Here is a 20,443-nt window from a genome sequence, read left to right as displayed (position 1 = left end):
CACGCACTTGGCGCACTGAAAAAGAACCCATGGCAACGAGAGTGTTGTCCTCTGGCGAAATTACGTAAAATGAAATCCACTTTCATAGGTACACAAATATGTAAGCATGCACTCAAGGCCTGACTAAGCGCGTTGGGTTATGCTGCTGGTCAGGCATCTGCTCAACAGATGTGGTGTAGCGTGTATGGATTTGTCCGAACGCAGTGACGCCTCCTTGAGAAAGTGAAACTGAAACTGAGGCGCTAGAGCCCATCATGTGGGGAGTTTGCGCCATGTAAGTACAATGATCGTATCATTATTGTTATTATTACTTACGTGCTTGACAATGTGCTGACTGTATGTTCTGACGTCATGTCGAAAAGCTGTGTATGTCACATAACTTATGTTCTAACCATCTGACCAAATCTTATTTGAAACACACACACACACACACACACACACTTGATAATCAAACGAGAAACTGACAACTGCACCATACATGTTGGGCTTGCCGTATATATTTCTAAAGCTACAAAAACATGCAAAATTGACATGGCAATCATAGTTTGGGATGGGAAGATGACTGAACAATGCCCACTACTGGGCATCTGGGGTACCCTTTTTTTTTTTTAATGTAATTGAAGCAAACTAAGGCAGCAAACCAAGGGAAACATTTTGTTCCAGAAAGCAGAATGGGGCAAGGGACTATATCACTGCTCAATTAAAATTATTAAAAAAAAAATCCCTAAGGGGTTTTTAAATGGACAGGAACATAAAATGATAAAATACTTAAGATTCAGGAGATGGTGATATTCCATGAAAGACAAAACTTAAACATGTATATATTCTTAGAAACTACAACATGCACATCATCATTCAATGCATCACATCGTATGAGAAAAAGAATATAATTTATGGGCATACAAAAATTGCACATGTCTGATCACATTTCTGTTCACATACAAAAGAAAAAAAAAAAAGAAAAGAAAAAAGAACCACAGTCTTATTTTGCAACTAAAAAAATTCCACACACATGACACTCCCGACTGCCCACCACAGAAGGCATGTCAGCATGAGCCTCCCCCCCAAAAAGTGGGTTGTCGTATGTCATCTGAATCTGTACACCTCTCATGCAAAACCAGAAAGAAATAAGGGAAGACAAAAATAGGTGGAAAACATACAATGTATCTGCAATACAAATTCTAAATCCTATCATAAAACAATGGAAGCAAGGCAAGTAAGCTAAAACATGGCACTGCATGGAAATAAGCAGGCTATTTTGTTTTTGTTTTTTTGTTGTTGTTTTTTTCTTCTTAACTTGGTACAATGCCTCAGGACAAAAATGCACTTAGGGCAAGGCAATGCCTACTCTACTGTTAATGGTTCTTATATATTGATAGCAAATACTGTAAGCATGGTGAGTATTGCCCATCAAATATGAATGTATGACAGATAAATAGAATAAATGGCTTCAGAAATCTGATACCCTTGTACACAACATACACTTCCTTGAATTACGTAATCTTTTTTGGTCATGGATATCATTCTTTATGTGATAAGTAAAACATCTATTTGCTATTTTGACCACCACAATTTTTGTTTCTCACATGAAGAAGCCACTCCTGACTTTAGCACTTCAGTACTTTTTTCTTTTTCTTTCTTTAAGTCATATTCTATTACTTGAATTTAATCTTAAAATCCCACATTCTTTCCAACAGAATAAGAACCTTTTTTACTTATTCATTTTCTAAATTTTTGGTTGTTGTTGATAAATTCTGAAAATCACAGTTGGGAGAGATTGTTTTTGGTAAGCTGCAAAAAAAAAAGGTCACATATACACAGGCAGATTTATCATGATATGACAAATAGGTACACTTCTGGTTGGGTTGAGCACAATAAGCTATGAATGTGAAAAATATTCATTTCACACAGTATATACATGACACGCAATGTCTGATCTTCATATGAGGTGGGCACTGCATGGGCAGACAAACATCAGATGCATATTCAAGACGGCAGACATAAGATGAATATTCAAGACATAAATGATAAAATAAGCAAATTACACACTGCAGAACTTTCTAATGACACAGGCCAAGCAGTAGATCAGAATCAGCTTAATGTACTGCAGTTCTAATGAAGAACATTTATAAAGACTTGATTACAGCGGAAGCATGCACCTGGAATATTCATATACAATAATATGAATGATTTATGTATAATTTTGCATTTCACTATGACAGGCCAATTCCACATATCCCCAAAGTCCAATACATCAATAAAAAATTATAAGATTTCGAATGTCTGCTCTTCCATGTACTAAAAAAACAAAAAAAAAAACAGACAGAAACAAACTGAATAACCCTGGGGAAAAAAAACAACAACAACAACTGAAGATAACACAAACGTTTTCAAACTATGTAAACTCAAACATCTTCACCGTATCAATAAACAACAATCCATCATAATGACAGACTGGGCCCAGGAAAGAATAATCCTGATAATGTTGTAGGAAAAGATCCAGCCGGACTAGCCAGTCACAAAAAAAAAAGCCAACAACAAAAAACAAAACAAAACAAAACAATAAAAACCTGCTGAATAAAACTTTGATGATGCAGTCATCTTCCTGCAAAATCCCTTGTCAGTATCACACCTGGGAAAGTCAGCACTGCCACTGTGGCACTGGCTGGATAAGCACCCTGAGCTTGTCCAGTGCTGTTTGCCATGAAGGCACAAACTTGCTCAATGTTAGCTGCTTTCTATTAATTTGTGTCTTTCGCACAGTCGGTCTCAGTGTCAGACAAAGCGGACGAAGGCTGAGTTTTCTAATACTGCTGATCTGAAGGTGGGGTCATTACAGATCGGTATGAAGTGCTGCAACACAGACATGATACGCGCAAGTGTACATGATGGTATATACAGTTTACTCACACTGCAGGCTCATTCAGTCACCAGTGATTCAGTGATACACATACATGTGAATATATGTGCTCACACACACACACACACACGCACACACCTAAATTGCATTCAATAGCAAACATGCAACTGTGCATTAGCAGATTTTTGTCATCATTTTGTAAGAAATCTTGTATGTGTGTGGGTGTATATGTTTATCATTTGGCTTGTATGTCGAACTGCATGGGCGTGCATATACATGTGTGTGTGTGTGTGTGTGTAAGAGAGAGAGAGAGAGGTCAAAAACTAGACACTTGTAAGGGAAGTAACTGTGTAACTCATTTCATTATCTTGTGAGGGGAGTTCTTTTTCCTTGATAAGAGAGAGAGAGAGAGAGAGAGAGAATCAAGAACTAGAAATGTCTTTCAATAATAAAAAGTCAGCTTTCTTGAGAAGTTGATGTGATGGCATGGAATACTTTTAGAAGAATGAAATTATGATATATTACAATTATGTCCCAGTCAACAAAATCCTGATTTCCTAATTCACAATCACAATCACACACACACGATGTGTGTGTCAAAAAGCAGCTCTTGCTTTTCATCTCTAACTATTCAAATGCACTGTACTCAGTGCACTGTTTCTTATCGTAGTGTATCATATTGTATTAAAGTTTGTAGTGTACTGAATTGAATTGTACTGCAGTGAAATATTTGTATTGTAGTGTACTGGTCTTTTCACTCCTCCAATCACAGCAGATTTCTCTCTGGGTGGAATTCAGACAGATCCTCATTATAAAAGTTGTCAAGTTTGCTGATCCAATTTTGTATCAGATGATAAAAAAATTTAGGGCTGGGTGTTTGTAGATATGCATATCTACCTCAGTATCTGTGCATGTTTGTGTAATAGCCCTACAGGGAGAAAACAAGAAAAAAAAGAGAGAAGGGTGGGGACAGACAGAAAGAAAGGAGTCACTGGGAGGGAAGTGTGCAAGGGGAGGAAGAGAGATAGACAGACAAACAGAAAGAAAGAACAGAGAGAGGAGGGGAGAAGACAGTGAGAGAGAGAGAGAGAGAGAGTACCATATCGTCTCCCTCGTTGAGGATCCTGGCCACAGGGTCGGGGAGTTCCTCACGGTCACAGCAAGTCTTCTTGTCCCTGAAGAACGACTGCAGACGTCCAGCGTACAAGGCACACTCATCCTCCAGCAAGGCTTCCAGAAACAGGTCAGGGTTCTTCAGGGCGGAGCTGGCCACCCTGCCATGCCTGTGTCGTACAGAACTGCGCGAAGCAGATCGTTTGGAGAAGCCAGAGTACGGTCTGAAAACAGAGCGGTTTCCGTCTGCCAGTGGGGAAATACGTCTGGTGGGAGTATCTTCCCACATCGACTGAGATGGCGGGGAACAAGAAGCATCGCGGGTGAAATTTCCCATCACACTTTCTACTTCTGATTGTGGAGAGAAGGAACTGTCATGGGCAGTGAGAGTGACTTGACTGACTTCCATGGCTGAGGCAGCCTGGACAATGTTATTTTTCGCAGCACACTGTAGAGCAAGGGTGGTCCATAACGGAGGACTGACCTGCAGCGTGGTGTTGTGGTGCTGGTGGACTGGAGTGGAAGGTGACTGCGCTGTAGGCTGCACTATGACACCAACAGGGTTCACTTTCGCTACGTACCGATCACAAAGAGTGCCTGACTGCGGAGTCGTTGATGTCAATGGTTCAAGATCAATTTCTTTCATTGTTTGCGTGGCTATTCGAACTGAATCTTCCCCGTTCTCAACAGAATCAGATTTCTCATTGGATGTATTTATACTGGGGGCTGCAAAACCTGGAGTGGATGCAGTATTGCAGCTAAACTGCCCACTTTTTGCCTTGTCTGACATCAGTTGAAAATCACAATTGTATTTGACTGAAGATGTTTTGATTGCATAAGGACGGGAAAGTTTTGTGTCAGGCAATGTTTGTGTATTCATTGTTGGTACATGAGAATCAGCCTCCCATGTATTTACTTTCCATGAAAAAGAATCAAAAGTCTTGTTGTCTGGAGGGCAAATGATATCAGTGCTCAAGTTCAAGCGAGTGGTAATGACGCCTGAGTTATTTGAAGTTTCTGAATCTACTGATGAACTATGACAGATTTCATGATTGTCTGATTTAAAATTATCAAAAGAATGCTCGCCTGATGAGCCCGATCCTGGTGAGGGCGTAGAGACGCTTTCAACACCAAACAAACTGTTGTGAGGCAGATCAAAGCAAGGCCCATGGAGCACAGAGTGAAAGGCAGACGTAAAATCCCCAAGAAAAGCATGTTGCTGGGTGATGTTATCAAAGGGCTGTGCAAGGGAGTGGCTGGTCTGATGTTGGTCATCAGCTGTGTGGGTGACACTGTTGTCTGCCTCCTCTTCTTTCTGCATTGACATCTGCAGCAGCTGCATCTCACTCTGAATGCCACACTCCTGCTGCTCCAGAACCTGCACATGACAAAGAGTTCCAGTCACTGCCATGGCTGCATTCTGATAATGTTTGAATGAATTTCTGTGTGCTTCAATTTTCCCTGTGAATGGAGGTTTGATCACTGATGAGCAGCTCTTCAATCTCCTAAAATCAGCATGAAAATCTTAAGATTGATTTTTTGTTCTCTTCTCAATTTTTGTTTCCTTCTGATGTCATCATGATATGTCTATGATATATTGTAACTTCATTTGTCATCATCTATGTGTGTGTGTGTTTGTGTGTGTGCATGTGTGTGCGCCGCACATACATGTGCATGTGTAGTGCTTGTTTTTGTGCCTTTCATTCCTTTTGATTGTTGTATTGTTTTTAAATCAGTGACTGTTTGTTACAAAAGGACTGAACAATGACAATTCTGTTTGCTGTGTTGGATTTTTTTTCTGTGCAGAAAATGCATTAGGCAACACATGTGAATTCAAACTTGGCTTAATATCAGTTACTCAAAGCCATTTCACAAATCAGAACTGAAGTTCTTCCACTTCAAGGGAGTGTGGGGTGGTGTGGAGGGGAGTGGGGGGTGGGGTGGTGGGATAGTCACTGCTCTAACTGTAGTTGCAAATTAGGAATTACTGGCAATTTTTCAGACAGCACTTAGACTTAGTCACCAATACAGTAAGTTTATATATATTATGAAACAATACCAACCGGTGCCTATGACTAATACTGCCATTTGACTGATCACCTGGTTTATTTTGTGAGACACACACACAGACACAGACAAGGGTAATGGTGTCCTGCTGTTCTCACTATTCACAGTATCATTTTTACAAAATACAGACCAAAAAATGTGACTTGCTTGTGTAACAGTGTGCAGTAAAGTCCCTTTTTTTTCCTCTCTCTTCCTTCTCAACCCATGCTTCAATCTTTTTTTTTTCTTTTTTTTTTTTTCAAACTATTATTTCCAGTTTGTACATTTGTGACACAGCCATCTGCTTGATAATCAGATTCAGGGTGAATCAGGACAAAGAAAGTTCTAAAATAGGTGAGGAATGAGGGGTGCAAGTACTTTGATGTTAGTTGTTTTTTTCATTTCCAGTTTTGCTGACATGTCTTCTCCCTCTCAGTCTTGACCTCTTTCTTAGTTTTTATCTCAATCTCTGAACTGAATAATGAAATGGACAAGTTTACACCCTGTTATCAGTCTCATTCAGATCTATAAACTTAAAACTTTTCCCAGCTAAGCCTGTGACCTAAACTTGAGAAAAGAAGTGTTTCATTCAAAATCAGTAAATAGTTGCAGGACTACACAGATATTGCTGGACCGTTAACCACTTTTAACGGGTTGTGTTTGGAAAGATACCAGTCATTTACAGCCTTATAGATTCAATAAGCGAATACAAATGCTGACATGATATTAGCTTAGCTTCAAATGTTATTTTCCTTCTTCATCCTTTCACCAAATGTTTTTACTTTAACCTGATGATACGTATGTATTGTGTGTGTGTGTGAAAGAGAGAAGCAGACAGACAGAAACAAATGAATTCCTAAATTCCTAACACAGCAGGAATGATCAAAACAAACCAAACAAAAAGAAAAAAAAAAAAAAAAAAAAGAGAAAAATTTCACAGCATTTTCGTTTCAATTAAGCTTCACTAAAACAAATAAAGCAACCCAATCAAACTTGCCATAGTTTGAGTGTGGAGCTTGGTCACAAAAGTTATTAAGAAAAGACTCACCTGTTTGTTGGCGTGTTGTTGTTTTTTTGTTTGTTGTTCACTTGTTTTGTTGTTGTTGTTGTTTACTTCTGGCCATAATACACTCTCATGTGCATTCTCACAAACAGCAAACAAAATGCATGTTGTACACTTTATTTTAAGAAGACCACAGCATGCAGTTAACATTAAGCATCCACAAGCATCAGTCACTGAAGCTTTTAAACTTACCCTTAATTTTCTAATGGATTTATGATTGAAATGTCGATGGAATTTGTATTTTTTGAGAAAATACCAATTTCAGACACAAAAACTTTTGAGTGCATGAGCTTCAGTATTAGACACTTAAAAGTGTTTAAAAGGTTTAAAGTTTAAAAAGATCTCATCACCATCATCTCTACATTTTCAAAATCCTGATATCCATGTATGTACAAACTTCTGTCAACATTATCAAGCCAATTCCCAACACACCCTGTCCCCCATCCACAAAAAAAAAAAAAAAAAAAAAGAGAGAAGATTTTTAAGATAATCTTATCATGATTTGACGACTTGATATTTGGCAAACAATCATTCAAATATGTATTTCAGAAAAATTCTCAAATCCAATGTACATTAAATGATTAATACTGTAAACCTATGGCCTGTACTTATTTTTACCAATGCTCATCTTCTTGCTTCCATCAAACACCATAGCCTACATTCAAACATGCATAGCAATTTGTTAGCATTCATACAATGCTGTCATTCCAAGACTTCTTTTTTCCTTCATTTCATGAACATGCCAAAGCTAACAAAAGCAAATGAGCATGCCATAAGAATAGGTTTCAATGACAATCCCATAGTTAACACATTCTTCTGAAAGGATTCTCAAAATAAATAGTAATACACATTCACATGGCATCCAACATGATTTCATAAATAAACACAAACATACATTCTCTTCTGGCATTGTGACAACAGTTCAGCGTATAACATAAGGAACAAAAGCCGATGTAAGTATTAAAATTCAAAGCTCAGCTACTAAATTAATAATTATGTAAATGTATATAGCGGCAAGCACCTATTCTCTATATAGTGCTTCAGGTGCTTCATAAAAAAATGGGTAAAAAGAACCACACAGACATACACACAATGCCACATGCATGAGAAGCACACATCAAATACAATGGCACCGGGGTATTTTAACGTTAGTTAAAAGAAGTGTGCTCTCAGAGAAGACTTGAACAAAGTGGAAGAAGAGTGTCTTATCTGCTACCACAGCCACTTTACTATTCATTCCCCAGCTCATTGTGCAGAAGATTGAAGAATAAACTGAATCACTTTCTTTCTCCATTTCCAATTTTTGGCACACTCCCAGTAACATTATTCTCATATATTTCTCCTCCATAAACAGCCAACTCAGACTTAGTCTGTGAAAGCCACAATGTCAGCATTACATAGGCAACTCCATGTAAAGGTGCTGCAAGGACACCCACCAGAGGAAACCTTGCATGTCTGCCGAGTCATTACCATGGGTTCAATGAGTCCCAGTCTCATTCAACATATATGTATGCAGGGCAACATTTCTTTAGTAACAGCTACTTGTCTTCTTTGTAAGGTTGGGTTCAAGCATTCTTCTTTTATCTTCACAATTACATTTGGCGGCACCATGGCAGAGTCGGTTAGCCATTGGACATCTGATTTAGTGTTCATCAGCAATCAGGGTTTGAGGTCCTGCTTTGACATGATGTCGAGTCCTTGGCAAAGATGCTTTACTGTGATTTTCCTCACACCAGCCAGGTGTGAATGTGTACCTGACCTTGTTTGGGGGAAGGCTGAAATGGAGGAAGGAGAGGATTCAGCACTGCCTCCCTGTGCTGAACCTATGACACAGTGGATATGAACTCACTGTCTTGATGGCCGTAAAAGGTTATGGGATGTTTAACCAATTAAATTTGGATAATATAACAAGTGGTACACAGGTAAAAAAAAATAATAATAATAATACACGCAGACAAAACATAAAAGAAAATCAGAAAATGCAGTAGGTACGGAGAATTTTACTGGAGGATAGTGCTCGTTAGAATTAAGAGACATAGACCATAACACACACGTATTAATCAAATGTGTAGAAAGAAAAAAAAAAAGAATGGAGACACAAATCTATATCATGTTCATCGTTCAGTAAGCACAGAAAAAATATGGCAGCTTTTCTTGTCAGCAGGGGACTTTTTCCCTTTTGCCATGAACCATGTCATCAAAAAATGCTGCTGAGAAGACAAAACTAAAACTTGAAAGCTGCATCTACGTCATGTATCACTTTTGTATGCCATCTAAGCTAAAAAGAAACGTCAGCTAACATGATTCATGCCCATTGTGAAACATCAGAATGGAAGTTGTAAAAACGCCATTAAAACTGTGTGAAGAAGAAACTGGTGCAGAGAAAGAAACAACAAAACATTTGTGACATGCTATTATCATTTTCATCATCATCATCATCATCAGTCAGTTGTGATGTCAATGACCAACAAGGAAGAGAAACTGAGATCAATAATCACAAAACCTGACCTGCAGGCGTGCTTGGAAGTCCGACTGCGAGGGGGCGGCAGCACTGGCAGAACTACCACAGGCCATGGACGCTACCTGGCTTTCTCTGGCATCGATGGACGACCATGACGATGTGGCAACGGTGGAACCACCATGTGCTGCTCTGTGCCGCCAACCCCTCTCTCCCACTTCTGCACAACGATCGTCTCCCTCGTCCCCTTCACAGACAGGGAGGAGTCGTGCCGAGAAATCTCTCAGGGAGGATGGCAGCACCATGCCTTGTTGGTCCTCCTCCATGTGACGCCGGGGAGTCAGTTTTGACAGCTCAGCCATGCCGTTCATATCAGCTCTCTTGGAAACAGTGAAGTGGGATGCTCCCTGTTCTGCTGATGATGGTGGTCTGAAAGTACTGACAGGCTCTTGATATGTGGTGATGCTGTGGTTCTGGTTGCTGCTGGTTGGTAGTTGATGAACAACCTGTAGACAACGAAACAGAGAGAGACAGACAGACAGATAAAGAGACAGATACAGAGAGACAGACAGACAGGCAGAGAAAGTAAGCAGTAATAAGTCTTCAAATACAGGTGATCTTTAGTTAAGACTGCAACAGATTTTACAGAAAAAAAAATTTCCACATAATTTGCCTTTGTAATTCCTAATCATTCCAAGGATGGTGGTGGGGTTAAGTTCCCACCTACCTAGAAAATGCTTCCAATATTTTGTTTTTTGTTTTTCTTCTGCATTTTTTCACTTTTTTCTCTTTTTTTTCTACATTGTCATTCAAAGAAGCATAATACCTTTTAGACATTCCAAAATAAACAAGATAATGGCAAATATATTATTTCCTTTCACACTTAAAACTTTTCACTTTCACACCTTGATCTAAGCTGGCTCAGACTACAAAACAGAGTTGACAGAGTTAACTGTTACAACAAAGTCTGCAGTCGTCCAGCTTAAAAAACAAACAAACAAAACATTACCACAAATCATGATGCAAATAAAAATTTAAGATAATAAAAAAGGGACAGAGCAATACAAATAAGCTTCCAGTGTTTTACCTGCTCAGTGCGTTGGACATCTGGACTACAGGTTCCGAGGATATCAGCCCATTTCAGCTGCTTCTTTGTACTGCCCTCTAGCCTCTGCACCATGCAGACAGTCAATGAACCAAATTTCATTATGCCATTCTTCTTACCACAAAAATGCATACACTATACTACATAGTCTGTAAAGTAACTGCAATCAATGTATAATTTACTAATAAAAGAAAGTTTCTAAGAGTCACAGCAACACTTCACAGACTTCTATAAAAAATGAATAGAATGTGATGTAATTTGCCTCTCAGCCTTATTTTTAAGCTCTTTTTTTTTTCTCTTAATCTTAAACTGCTGAATGACAAAGTTCATGTCAATCCTAAGTTTCAATAAGAATGAATTATAAACGCTGTCTTTTTAAAATCACCATTTAGACCGACTTGTGATTATAAGTACAGTACTGCTATCCCAAAATCTTTCATCCATAAAAAATAACTGAAGAGTACTCTCACACTAAAATGGAGGCAGATGCCAGTTATACAAATCTCATTACTTGCGTCTGAACATTACTGGGTGACAGAACACCACATCCAAGTAACACTTGGACTTTGATTCTCACTAATCTCAGGCAGACATACAGACCCATAAATGAGGGTCATAATAAAGGATAAGCTGAACACCTTATTCACAACAGAGAAATAAAATGAAATAACTTTTTTTTTTTTTTTTAAACTTACCATACTGACAATGTTTTCTGTTTTCACTCTCGTCTTGCTACTGCTATGGACAGGAACTCGACGAGCCTGTCATTACAAGTGAACATCATCACATCAGAAACGACAAACAAAATCATACCCGACACTGTGACTGAAGACTTTTTTTCTTCTTCCCATTCAAAGCATCCTGTCTTATTCTCTACAAAATATTTGTCACTATATAGCAATATAACAATATAGAACCATGCATATGATTTTTTTCCTTATAAAATTACTAACCAGTATACATTTTCAAAACATGAAAAGGAAGACAAAAACTTTTGCACTGAGCCCTATAGCAAAACATCGTTTTCTGAGAGAAATGCAGTGCCATTTTTCTTCTGTTAGTATATAATATACATTTATCCAAAAACACACACATGCACACACACATGCATCAGCACACACACATAAGCACTCATGACCCATCAGATAAACTCATTGTGTTTTATGCCATTGTCATTGACTTAAAGTTAAATACATTTGTGAATATTCATAATTCATAAATTACACACAAATACATTTACACAAGCACAATATAATGCTGACACAAACACAGAGGAGATGTACACAGGCTGAACCACACACACACACACACACACACAAACATGCACACTAACAGGTGTGACAGCCGCTCTGCGATATGCTGATGAAGGAGTTCCTGGAGTGCCTCCCACAAAGCAGCTCCCAAAGCCCCCTTGTCTTGAGGACTGCTGCCATGAGCAAATTCATAGACACATACATTTTCAATCTATAATGTGTAACACACAACTTATAAAGACATACATATATATGCGTCCAATCTATAGCTTGTAACATAGAACTGATAGGCATATAAATCAGTCAAATGTATAATTTGTAGCACACAACTTAGTTATGAATAGACAGGATGTACATAATGATAATCTTAAATTTGCAACACACAGCTTCAGCTCAAGGGAAACAGGAAAACGTAGTGAAAACAAATTCAAACTAAGAGATATAACAAGCATTTTATCACTAACAATGTCTTATACAAATCGTTCAAGAAATGACACCATTATCTACCAGAAAGCAATTATGAAGTACGATTCAACTTCTAGCTCTACGAATACCATATTCTTATGTGCAGGGATGCTGCACAAATGACAATAAAACAATGCACACATGCACATGTGCCCCCCCCCCCCCCCCCCCCCCAACACACACACACACATGCATGAACCAAACAAGCGTCAACATACATTATAAATAAAGTATAAACGTCATGACTTCCTGAATCTCAGTCCACAATCCTTACCGGGGTGACAGGAACTCGACTGAAGGCCATGGCAGGCGTTCTGGGTGTCCCCAGCCCCTCCCTGCTGTCATCCCCACTGTCCCTCACCACCGGCTGGCTGGTGCTCGACTGCTGACGGCTGCATGGGCTGAAGAGACTACTATGGGACCAAACAGGATACACAGACCCCCTCACACTGTGTGACCTCATTCCTTTCACCAAGGGGGACTCGCTCACTGCCACTTTTGGGGAACCTCTCACAAGTGCAGGGGAGGCCGACACTGAAAGCGAAACACAGAGGAAGATAGGGTGAGATGTGGTGATTACAAAGGAACTTAAAATCAGTGAATATGAACATGTTTTACCAGACGTTTACCTTCAAAGTCATGCTGGCTTCTTCAAAGTTGTCTGACCTTATACACAAAAAATTTGAAGCATAGTATACTGTTGTTCCATGTCAAGATGTACAATTACACATCAAAAACATGACTGTTCTGTCGTAATCAAGTTTTCATTACAAGGGAATGTTTAAAAATCATGTTACATGTATGCGGCAGTGCAAAAACTGTACAGGCATATTTTAATTTTGAATCATACATGTGTGCAGATCTTCATATGTAAAAGTGGAGATAAAAAAAAAAAAGAAAGAAAAAAAACCTGAAAGTATCTGAACACAAAAGACATACCTGTATTTTATAAACATATCAAAAACAACTTATTTTGGTTGGTTTATTTACCAAAACTTCATATCTTAAATACTTGGATGTTTAATGATGCTGAATAATTGTTTCATGGACAGATGTCATAAATTAGACCAGAAGTTATGTGGCCAGCATCAATGTTCATTAACAAAGTGAGTGCCCTATTCACACTGACTGCCTAGTAGTAGTAGAACGAAGATTAGTTCAACTGCAGGTTTTAACAGCTATTTTGTCAAAAGCAAGGAAATAAAAGCATGCCAAATAAACCTCCATCAAAGTTAAACTTAAGGCCATGTATTTCATTTTATTTTTCCTTGTGCTAAACAAAAGAACTTAATGAAACACAGCTGTTGTTTTTAAAGATGCGATCAGGCATCTTGCAGACAACAACAACAAAACAAACTTGCTATGAATGTCTTTGACTTGACCAAGATTCCTGTCAAATGGAATATAGCATTTCAAAACATACAATTATACACCAAATATACTCACCCACAAACTCATTATCTCATGACTGCATAAAATTGTAACATTTACCTGATTCTTCTTCCAAGTCCAAGCCTCTTTGCTGTCTTAGGGCCTGTTTATACTTTTTGCAGGAATCGATCAGTGACATTCTTGGCTCTTTTGTGTAGAGAGACTGTCGCATCTGTAAAGGAAGAAAGTGACAGATTTCATTACAGTCCACTACAGTCACCAACCGTTCAGCAAATAGCAGTTTCTGCTAACATTTATTTCATTACTCTTTTCTATATCCATTACTGACGGCATTCCTCCGAAGACAAAAACAAATAGCTCTAATTATACATTACAAGTGACAATAACAAGATAACTCCACTACACAACGGAACTAATATCTTATATCCTGTAGACTTAAAGAATGGCACAAGAACTATTACTATATGCAGTTCAAGATTTCTGCACAAAAACAAATTCAAAATAATACATGATCCTTTCTAATGATTTGTTATAAGATGGTTACAAGCTGAATGACTGATAATGATATGAAAACATCTTTCATTTACTGCACTTCTCCACTTAAATATTTCTGGTAACAATGTTTGAGACTGAATGGATAGGCATTCAGTTTTTGTTTGTTTGTTTGCTTTGACATAAATGCTCTATTTCAAACACACATTTAACTCACAGACTCAACAGTTGCTCTGGCACGTCCAAACTGACTAAGGGTTTCTGGATTTGAACCAGTCAATAACAAATATATATCTAAATATTATTATCAACCAGTCATGTGAATTCATTTTTTAATTGATTTTTTCAGCCTGAAAGGCAAATGGCTCATGAATGCATGGAACATTGTTGCTTATCAGTTACAGCCTCGCTAACACCAATGAGCCATGTCAGGGTTGAGATTCATGCATGAAGCTGAGTGTACTAAGCCTCAAACATATGAAGAGTTGTCAATGCATTAGAGTAATTATATCACAGATAGATCTCTGATTAATTCTGTTCACTAGTGGGTGGATCAGTATCTGTATTCCTTTTTATCACAACAGATTTCTCTGTGTGAAATTCGGGCTGCTCTCCCCAGGGAGAACGCGTCGCTACACTACAGCGCCACCCTTTTTTTTTTTTTTTTTTTTTCCTGCGTGCAGTTTTATTTGTTTTTCCTGTCGAAGTGGATTTTTCTACAGAATTTTGCCAGGAACAACCCTTTGTTGCCGTGGGTTCTTTTACGTGCGCTAAGTGCATGCTGCACACGGGACCTCGGTTTATCGTCTCATCCGAATGACTAGCGTCCAGACCACCAATCAAGGTCTAATGGAGGGGGAGAAAATATCGGCAGCTGAGCCGTGATTCGAACCGGCGCCCTCAGATTCTCTCGCTTTCTAGGCGGACGCGTTACCTCTAGGCCATCACTCCACACCTGATAATGATGGACTGTGACAGAATGAGTCTGGCATGGCTGAGTATGGGTGTACCAGGATGAGTGGGAATAATACCACTGAGACAGTACAAAAGACAAGCAAGTGAGGGAAACGTATACATCATGATCTCAAACTCTTACACACACACACACACACACACACACACATATATATATATATATATATATATAATACCTTTGCTGGTGTGTATACAGGCCTCCCTTGTCCCTCTGTTGTCCTCTGAGGTCTGAACATCTCACTGAGTGAACCCATTGATGCCACAGTTATGCCTGTGTCTGTCAGAATACTTCTCAAGGCATTACAGTCCCTCTGGAATTCTATACCTGTGAAACACACAATCATGATTCAAACCAAATGAAGCTAGCACTTTCTCTTTAAATAAGAATGTCTTTTTCTCTCCTTCTTTCTCTCTCTCTCTTTTCTTTTTGAGGGGATGGGATGGATATTCTTTTGCTTGCAGCTTGTCTTTTCTTCTCTTTAGTTATAAATAGAATGTATACAACAGTACATGAATTTGCTAGTTATGGGCAGCCTAATTAGAAGGTACTACACTGCATGATCATGAAATGTAACACAAATTTATGTGTTCCATCTGCATAGGTAAGGTATTAACAAGGTGTTCATTCCTGCATGTGTGTGTATATATATATATATACATGTATGAATACATACTGTACAGGTGTATATACATGTCATGTGTGGGAGCACCATGACATGAATTAATATGGATGCTGATTTCAACGAACGAGTTTTACTCTTTCTTTCTTTCTTTTTCCACGTTTCCTCAAAATCAAATACAATCATGTGGCTCAGAACCCAACTGACCACAAAGGGTCACTTCAGGGCTGAAAACCCATCAGAAGACAAAAGCAATCAGTCAAAATTAAACAGTCAAAATTAAACAATGTTATTGTTAAGTTACTTTTCTTCCCTCCCATCCGTTGAGATACAAATAAAACCCATAATAATATAATGCATACCACTTTGTTGCTGCTCTTCTACAAGAGACAATGGTTGATCTGGAAAATTTCCTGGCTTTTTCATGGTACTTTTAGATGCAGGGCACTCAGACGCAAAAGTCACTGTCTTTGGAGCTTTTTCCACAGTTTTGATTTGAACAGCAGATGCCACTCCTTTGGTTTCTGAATTGCTGCATTCAGCAGATACAGGTGGTTTTCTGATTTCAGTTCTACCTCCAACTCCAGCTGAAGGTGAACTTATTTTTTTCATGACCCCTGTATCAGGATGATACGATTTGGTTGTGGGCTGCATTTGTACTGGTCTATGTCTGGTGCTGTTTTGTACAATGTTCTGCTGGAACTCTGATACTGTAGCCAACACCTGTCTCTGGGTCTGAGCCTTTTTCCACACAGGTACAGGAATGCCACTGCAAGAAATAGAGATACAAATAAATATTTGAATCCTGTGGCATTGGCATACCTGCAGAAGAGTAAATAATATATAATGTGACAGTAGCTGAGTAAGATTTTTACAATGGGGCAAGATACGATATTATCATTTTATTAATAATATGCAAGGAACACAAACTTAATGAAAATCAATTAACCTCTTCTTTCTCCAAGAAAAGTATGAACAAGAGCATCTTCATAGTCCTGTGAAATATACATTGCCTGATCAATGAAAATAAGAATCAAAGATACACACACACACACACACACACACACACACACACACACATTTACTGGTACTTCCAGTGGTAGTCTGGTTTATTTTCACTGTCTTCATCAGTTCATGTTTTAAATCTAAAGTAACACATGTACTGTTTCATGACTTTCTTTAACCTGGAAAAAATCTTTAATTAAGTATTAAAAACAAGCGTGTATCAATTGTCATACTCATATATATATATATATATATATATATAAACATATTATTTCATGATAGCGTAGTCTACAATGTTTTTGTTTTTAAATACTATTACACACCTTTTCTTTTTTTGACTGACTGGTAGTGGTACCAAATTTTCATTCTGTTGGCAAGTTGTTTTCTCCATTTTCCAAGGCTCACCCCTAAAACTGAATTTGACTGTCAATCTGCAGACTGAACCACTGTGGATAGCTGGATCACATCTGGTAGTGCCTGATCTGAAAAGAGACAAAATAGTGAAATACTTTAATTATTCTGAAACACTGGCACAATGGAAGTTCTTTCAAACTAGTCAATGGTGTTAACTTTGTTGCAAACTTATTCATAATAAAAATTTACAAGATGCCACCAAGATGTAGTTTAACTTAAGACTAAAAGAAAGATATCTGCCAATACACTTCTTACACACTTCTTCTCTGAAGTCTATGATTGGATGACTTGAGCACTGGTATGTTAGCTTTCTGGACATCCACAATAACTACACAGATGACATGTACAGAATGTGAATGTTACACTTGCCATGTTTATTTGAAGATGAAGGCTTTTATCCACCCACGGAATATGGATATGTACAGACTGCCAGGCAAGATGAAGTGTTTGACACTTTGTGGGAGGAGTGGAGGTGGGAAAATTTTACTACCATCTACACTAGTTTCATTTACAGCCACAACTTAGGCGTAAGCCTTCTAAGTGAACTTTATTTTACATTATATAAGTTCAAGTTTAAACGTACTTTTTCGTTTATTGATAAGGATATTTTTCTCCGACTTTATAAAGCTCTTGTAAGACCTCTCTTGGAGTATGGTCTCCCTGCCTGGTGTCCTAGACTAATACGTCAATCAATTACTATTGAAAGAGTGCAAAGACGTGCTACCAAACTGGTGCATGAAATTAAGGATTTGTCTTACGAAGAAAGACTGAAATTCCTAAAATTACCCTCGATGAAAGCAAGACGAAAAAGAGGAGATTTGATTCAAGCCTATAAGATCTGTAATGGTATAGACGATATTAAAAAAGATCACTTCTTTGATTCACCGCCAGATACTAATATGGAAACAAGAAACAGTGTTGATAAAATTTATAAACAGAGACATAACAATAACACAAGGAAATTTGCTTTCAGTTATAGGGTTACTAACGACTGGAATAAACTAACCACTAACATCAAGTATGCTTCCAATACCAACAACTTCAAGAACCTTATCGATAATCACAAAATTTTAAAAGACATTTGGTTTGACTTTGATGGTCCAAGATAATTGTAACTGGGTCTACTTAGACTGAGACAAGACAGATAACGACATAGCATAAAGAAGGCCGTGAGGCCTTGTGCTAATCAAATGAGATGGGGCGTAAAAAGCCGTGAGGCTACGATGATCAACATCAGCCCCTAACCTGAACCTGAACCTGAACCAAGAAATTTATGATGCATTGCATGAACCGTACACACACACACACACACACACGTACACAAGCACACACAGCCTTGATTCAAATGGAAAGTGATAGATACAACAAAGCAGACTGGGAGATAGAGAAGACAGAGAGATGGTTTCAGAGACAGTGAGACAAGACAGATAGAATTCTTTAAATTATTTGCGAGAATAAAATTAACAGATGAGCTCTGATCAGTCTGATGTGGGTTTGTTGTTTTGTCATCTGTACCTGACCCAAAATAGGGTACACACTACAGTCTACACTTAATAATACAAGGTACACTAAGCATGATGATGGTTATAAAAATAGAAATGAAACACGAACATCAAAATAGAGCGAGGGTGGGACGGGGAGAGTGAGAGTGATAGACACACTGTCACAGAGAGCGTGTCACCTGATTCGACTCACTGACTGGCTTGCCGTTTCTTATCAATATTGTTACGGTCGGATTCACACACAGCAAAGTTGATCACTTCATTTGAAAGTACAAAGCATCCAAATGAAGACAACTGTGTGCATCGAGCAATATATTAAACCTTACTTGCTGATTAAGCGTGGAAATATTCGAGGTCAGTTCTTCAGCACTGCAGTGGGGCCTTCTCCAACCATTGAAATTCCCCAACTGACAAATTGACCAATCAGATTTCATGATACAATAACATCCGGTTTAACAAAAATCTCTGACCGTCAAGTGTGTGTTAATCAACGTCTTGAAAATGGAAAAAAACACGGATACAAAGTTTTTTTTACACATATTTGGACTAGTAAATTTATATCTATACGCAGCATTAAATTCTGAATGCAATACGAGTAATGCTATACTGAGCAAAAACAAAGTTGATGGCACTCTTTAAGTTTCGACCTTCACCTTTAACCTTAGAAACTAGAAAACGATGGCTGAATCTAGCGAGTGTGCACATGTTTCGGAAAAGAAAACACATACTTGTTCAGAAGATAGCGACACTAGCTTTAATGAAATATCGAGTATTGCAAAACCTGCCACACCGGTTCATGAGATTGTTCAGCGGCAGGTCAGAGAAGTTATACAACTTCAAAATGCAGCGTTCAGCCAGTTGCAAGAAAGTGTGAGTTCACGTAAAACTTTCTTCTTCCAACAGCAGGGCACCCAGTCAAATGCATGTGTGTGTGTGTGTGAGAGAGAGAGAGAGTTAATATGTACCAGTGGAGTGAAACACAGAAAGAGGAGTAACGTGTGGGTCAGTTGCTTGTAACTTTAAGATAAGAATAACTTTATCTCCAATTAGAGAAATTTGGTCAGATGCATCATAATATGATACTAAAATCTTTTTATTTCTCCCCAGGTTTACTGCCAAGAGTCCTTCATGCGTGATCACCTCATTTCGAAAGAGGAGCATCTGTCAAAACTAAACAAAGTTGAGGTATTTTGTGCATAATATGGCTTTATGTGACTGTTTGTGCTTTATTCATTTGACAGCATATTCTGTTCTCAGTCAGTGTAGATATTGTACTTGCCTTTATTTTATTTTTTTTTATAAACGATGCAGTCATTGAATCATGCCATTAGTTTAACATTATCATAAATTTTACAATAATGTAAATGAAGGGGCAATGGAAAAGAAGATAATCAATTTCAAATAACTTGCATACCAGGGGAAATGACTGACATCCATAATTTCTTAGTCCAATTCTTGAAAACTATCATTGTGTTTGAACTTGAAATTTATCATTTTGTGTTCATCATAAAAAGAGAAAATGTCTGAGATTTTCTGAGTTCTATGAATGTTTAGATTCTTGTACCTTTGTGTAGATTTATCAAATTATTGGAGTTAATTCAAAACTACGTTCAGATTTTAGTTCTAAGTAATAAGTGTATGCAGAATATTAATTACTGACACTCAGATCATAATAATGCT

General features: G+C 38.1%; 2 protein-coding genes across 2 annotated transcripts in view; one reads left to right on the top strand and one right to left on the bottom strand.

Moving 5' to 3' along the window:
* Positions 1-498: 498 nt before the first annotated feature.
* On the bottom strand, positions 499-19,163 carry LOC143293451 (uncharacterized). Its single transcript, XM_076604322.1, has 12 exons — positions 19,090-19,163; positions 17,171-17,329; positions 16,205-16,611; positions 15,399-15,547; positions 13,855-13,966; positions 12,638-12,897; positions 11,979-12,071; positions 11,341-11,406; positions 10,628-10,711; positions 9,591-10,046; positions 3,960-5,351; positions 499-2,853 (listed from the first exon to the last, which is right to left on the bottom strand). The coding sequence occupies exons 2-12, from the start codon at positions 17,236-17,238 to the stop codon at positions 2,776-2,778; spliced, it is 3,165 nt and encodes a 1,054-aa protein (XP_076460437.1). The 5' UTR covers positions 17,239-17,329; positions 19,090-19,163; the 3' UTR covers positions 499-2,775.
* Positions 19,164-19,438: 275 nt separating this feature from the next.
* LOC143294068 (spermatogenesis-associated protein 24-like) overlaps positions 19,439-20,443 on the top strand; it is a 7,469-nt gene continuing 6,464 nt past the window's right edge. Inside the window, exons 1-2 of the mRNA XM_076605485.1 lie at positions 19,439-19,633; positions 19,871-19,948. Coding sequence (XP_076461600.1) covers positions 19,442-19,633; positions 19,871-19,948 — 270 coding nt within the window. The 5' untranslated portion in view covers positions 19,439-19,441. The remainder of the gene's footprint in view (positions 19,634-19,870; positions 19,949-20,443) is intronic.

The sequence above is a fragment of the Babylonia areolata genome, chromosome 19, assembly GCF_041734735.1.
Source record: "Babylonia areolata isolate BAREFJ2019XMU chromosome 19, ASM4173473v1, whole genome shotgun sequence".
NCBI lineage: Eukaryota > Metazoa > Mollusca > Gastropoda > Neogastropoda > Buccinidae > Babylonia > Babylonia areolata.
This window is presented reverse-complemented; position numbering and strand designations above follow the sequence as displayed.

Excerpts from the sequence above, each read along its gene's own strand:
- LOC143293451 (XM_076604322.1), bottom strand. The coding sequence starts at position 17,238 with ATGGAGAAAACAACTTGCCAACAGAATGAAAATTTGGTACCACTACCA. Across the intron at positions 16,612-17,170 it reads GTCAGTCAAAAAAAGAAAAG|TGGCATTCCTGTACCTGTGT; the intron begins GTGTGTAATAGT and ends TATTTCTTGCAG. Across the intron at positions 13,967-15,398 it reads CTGTATACACACCAGCAAAG|ATGCGACAGTCTCTCTACAC; the intron begins GTATTATATATA and ends CTTCCTTTACAG.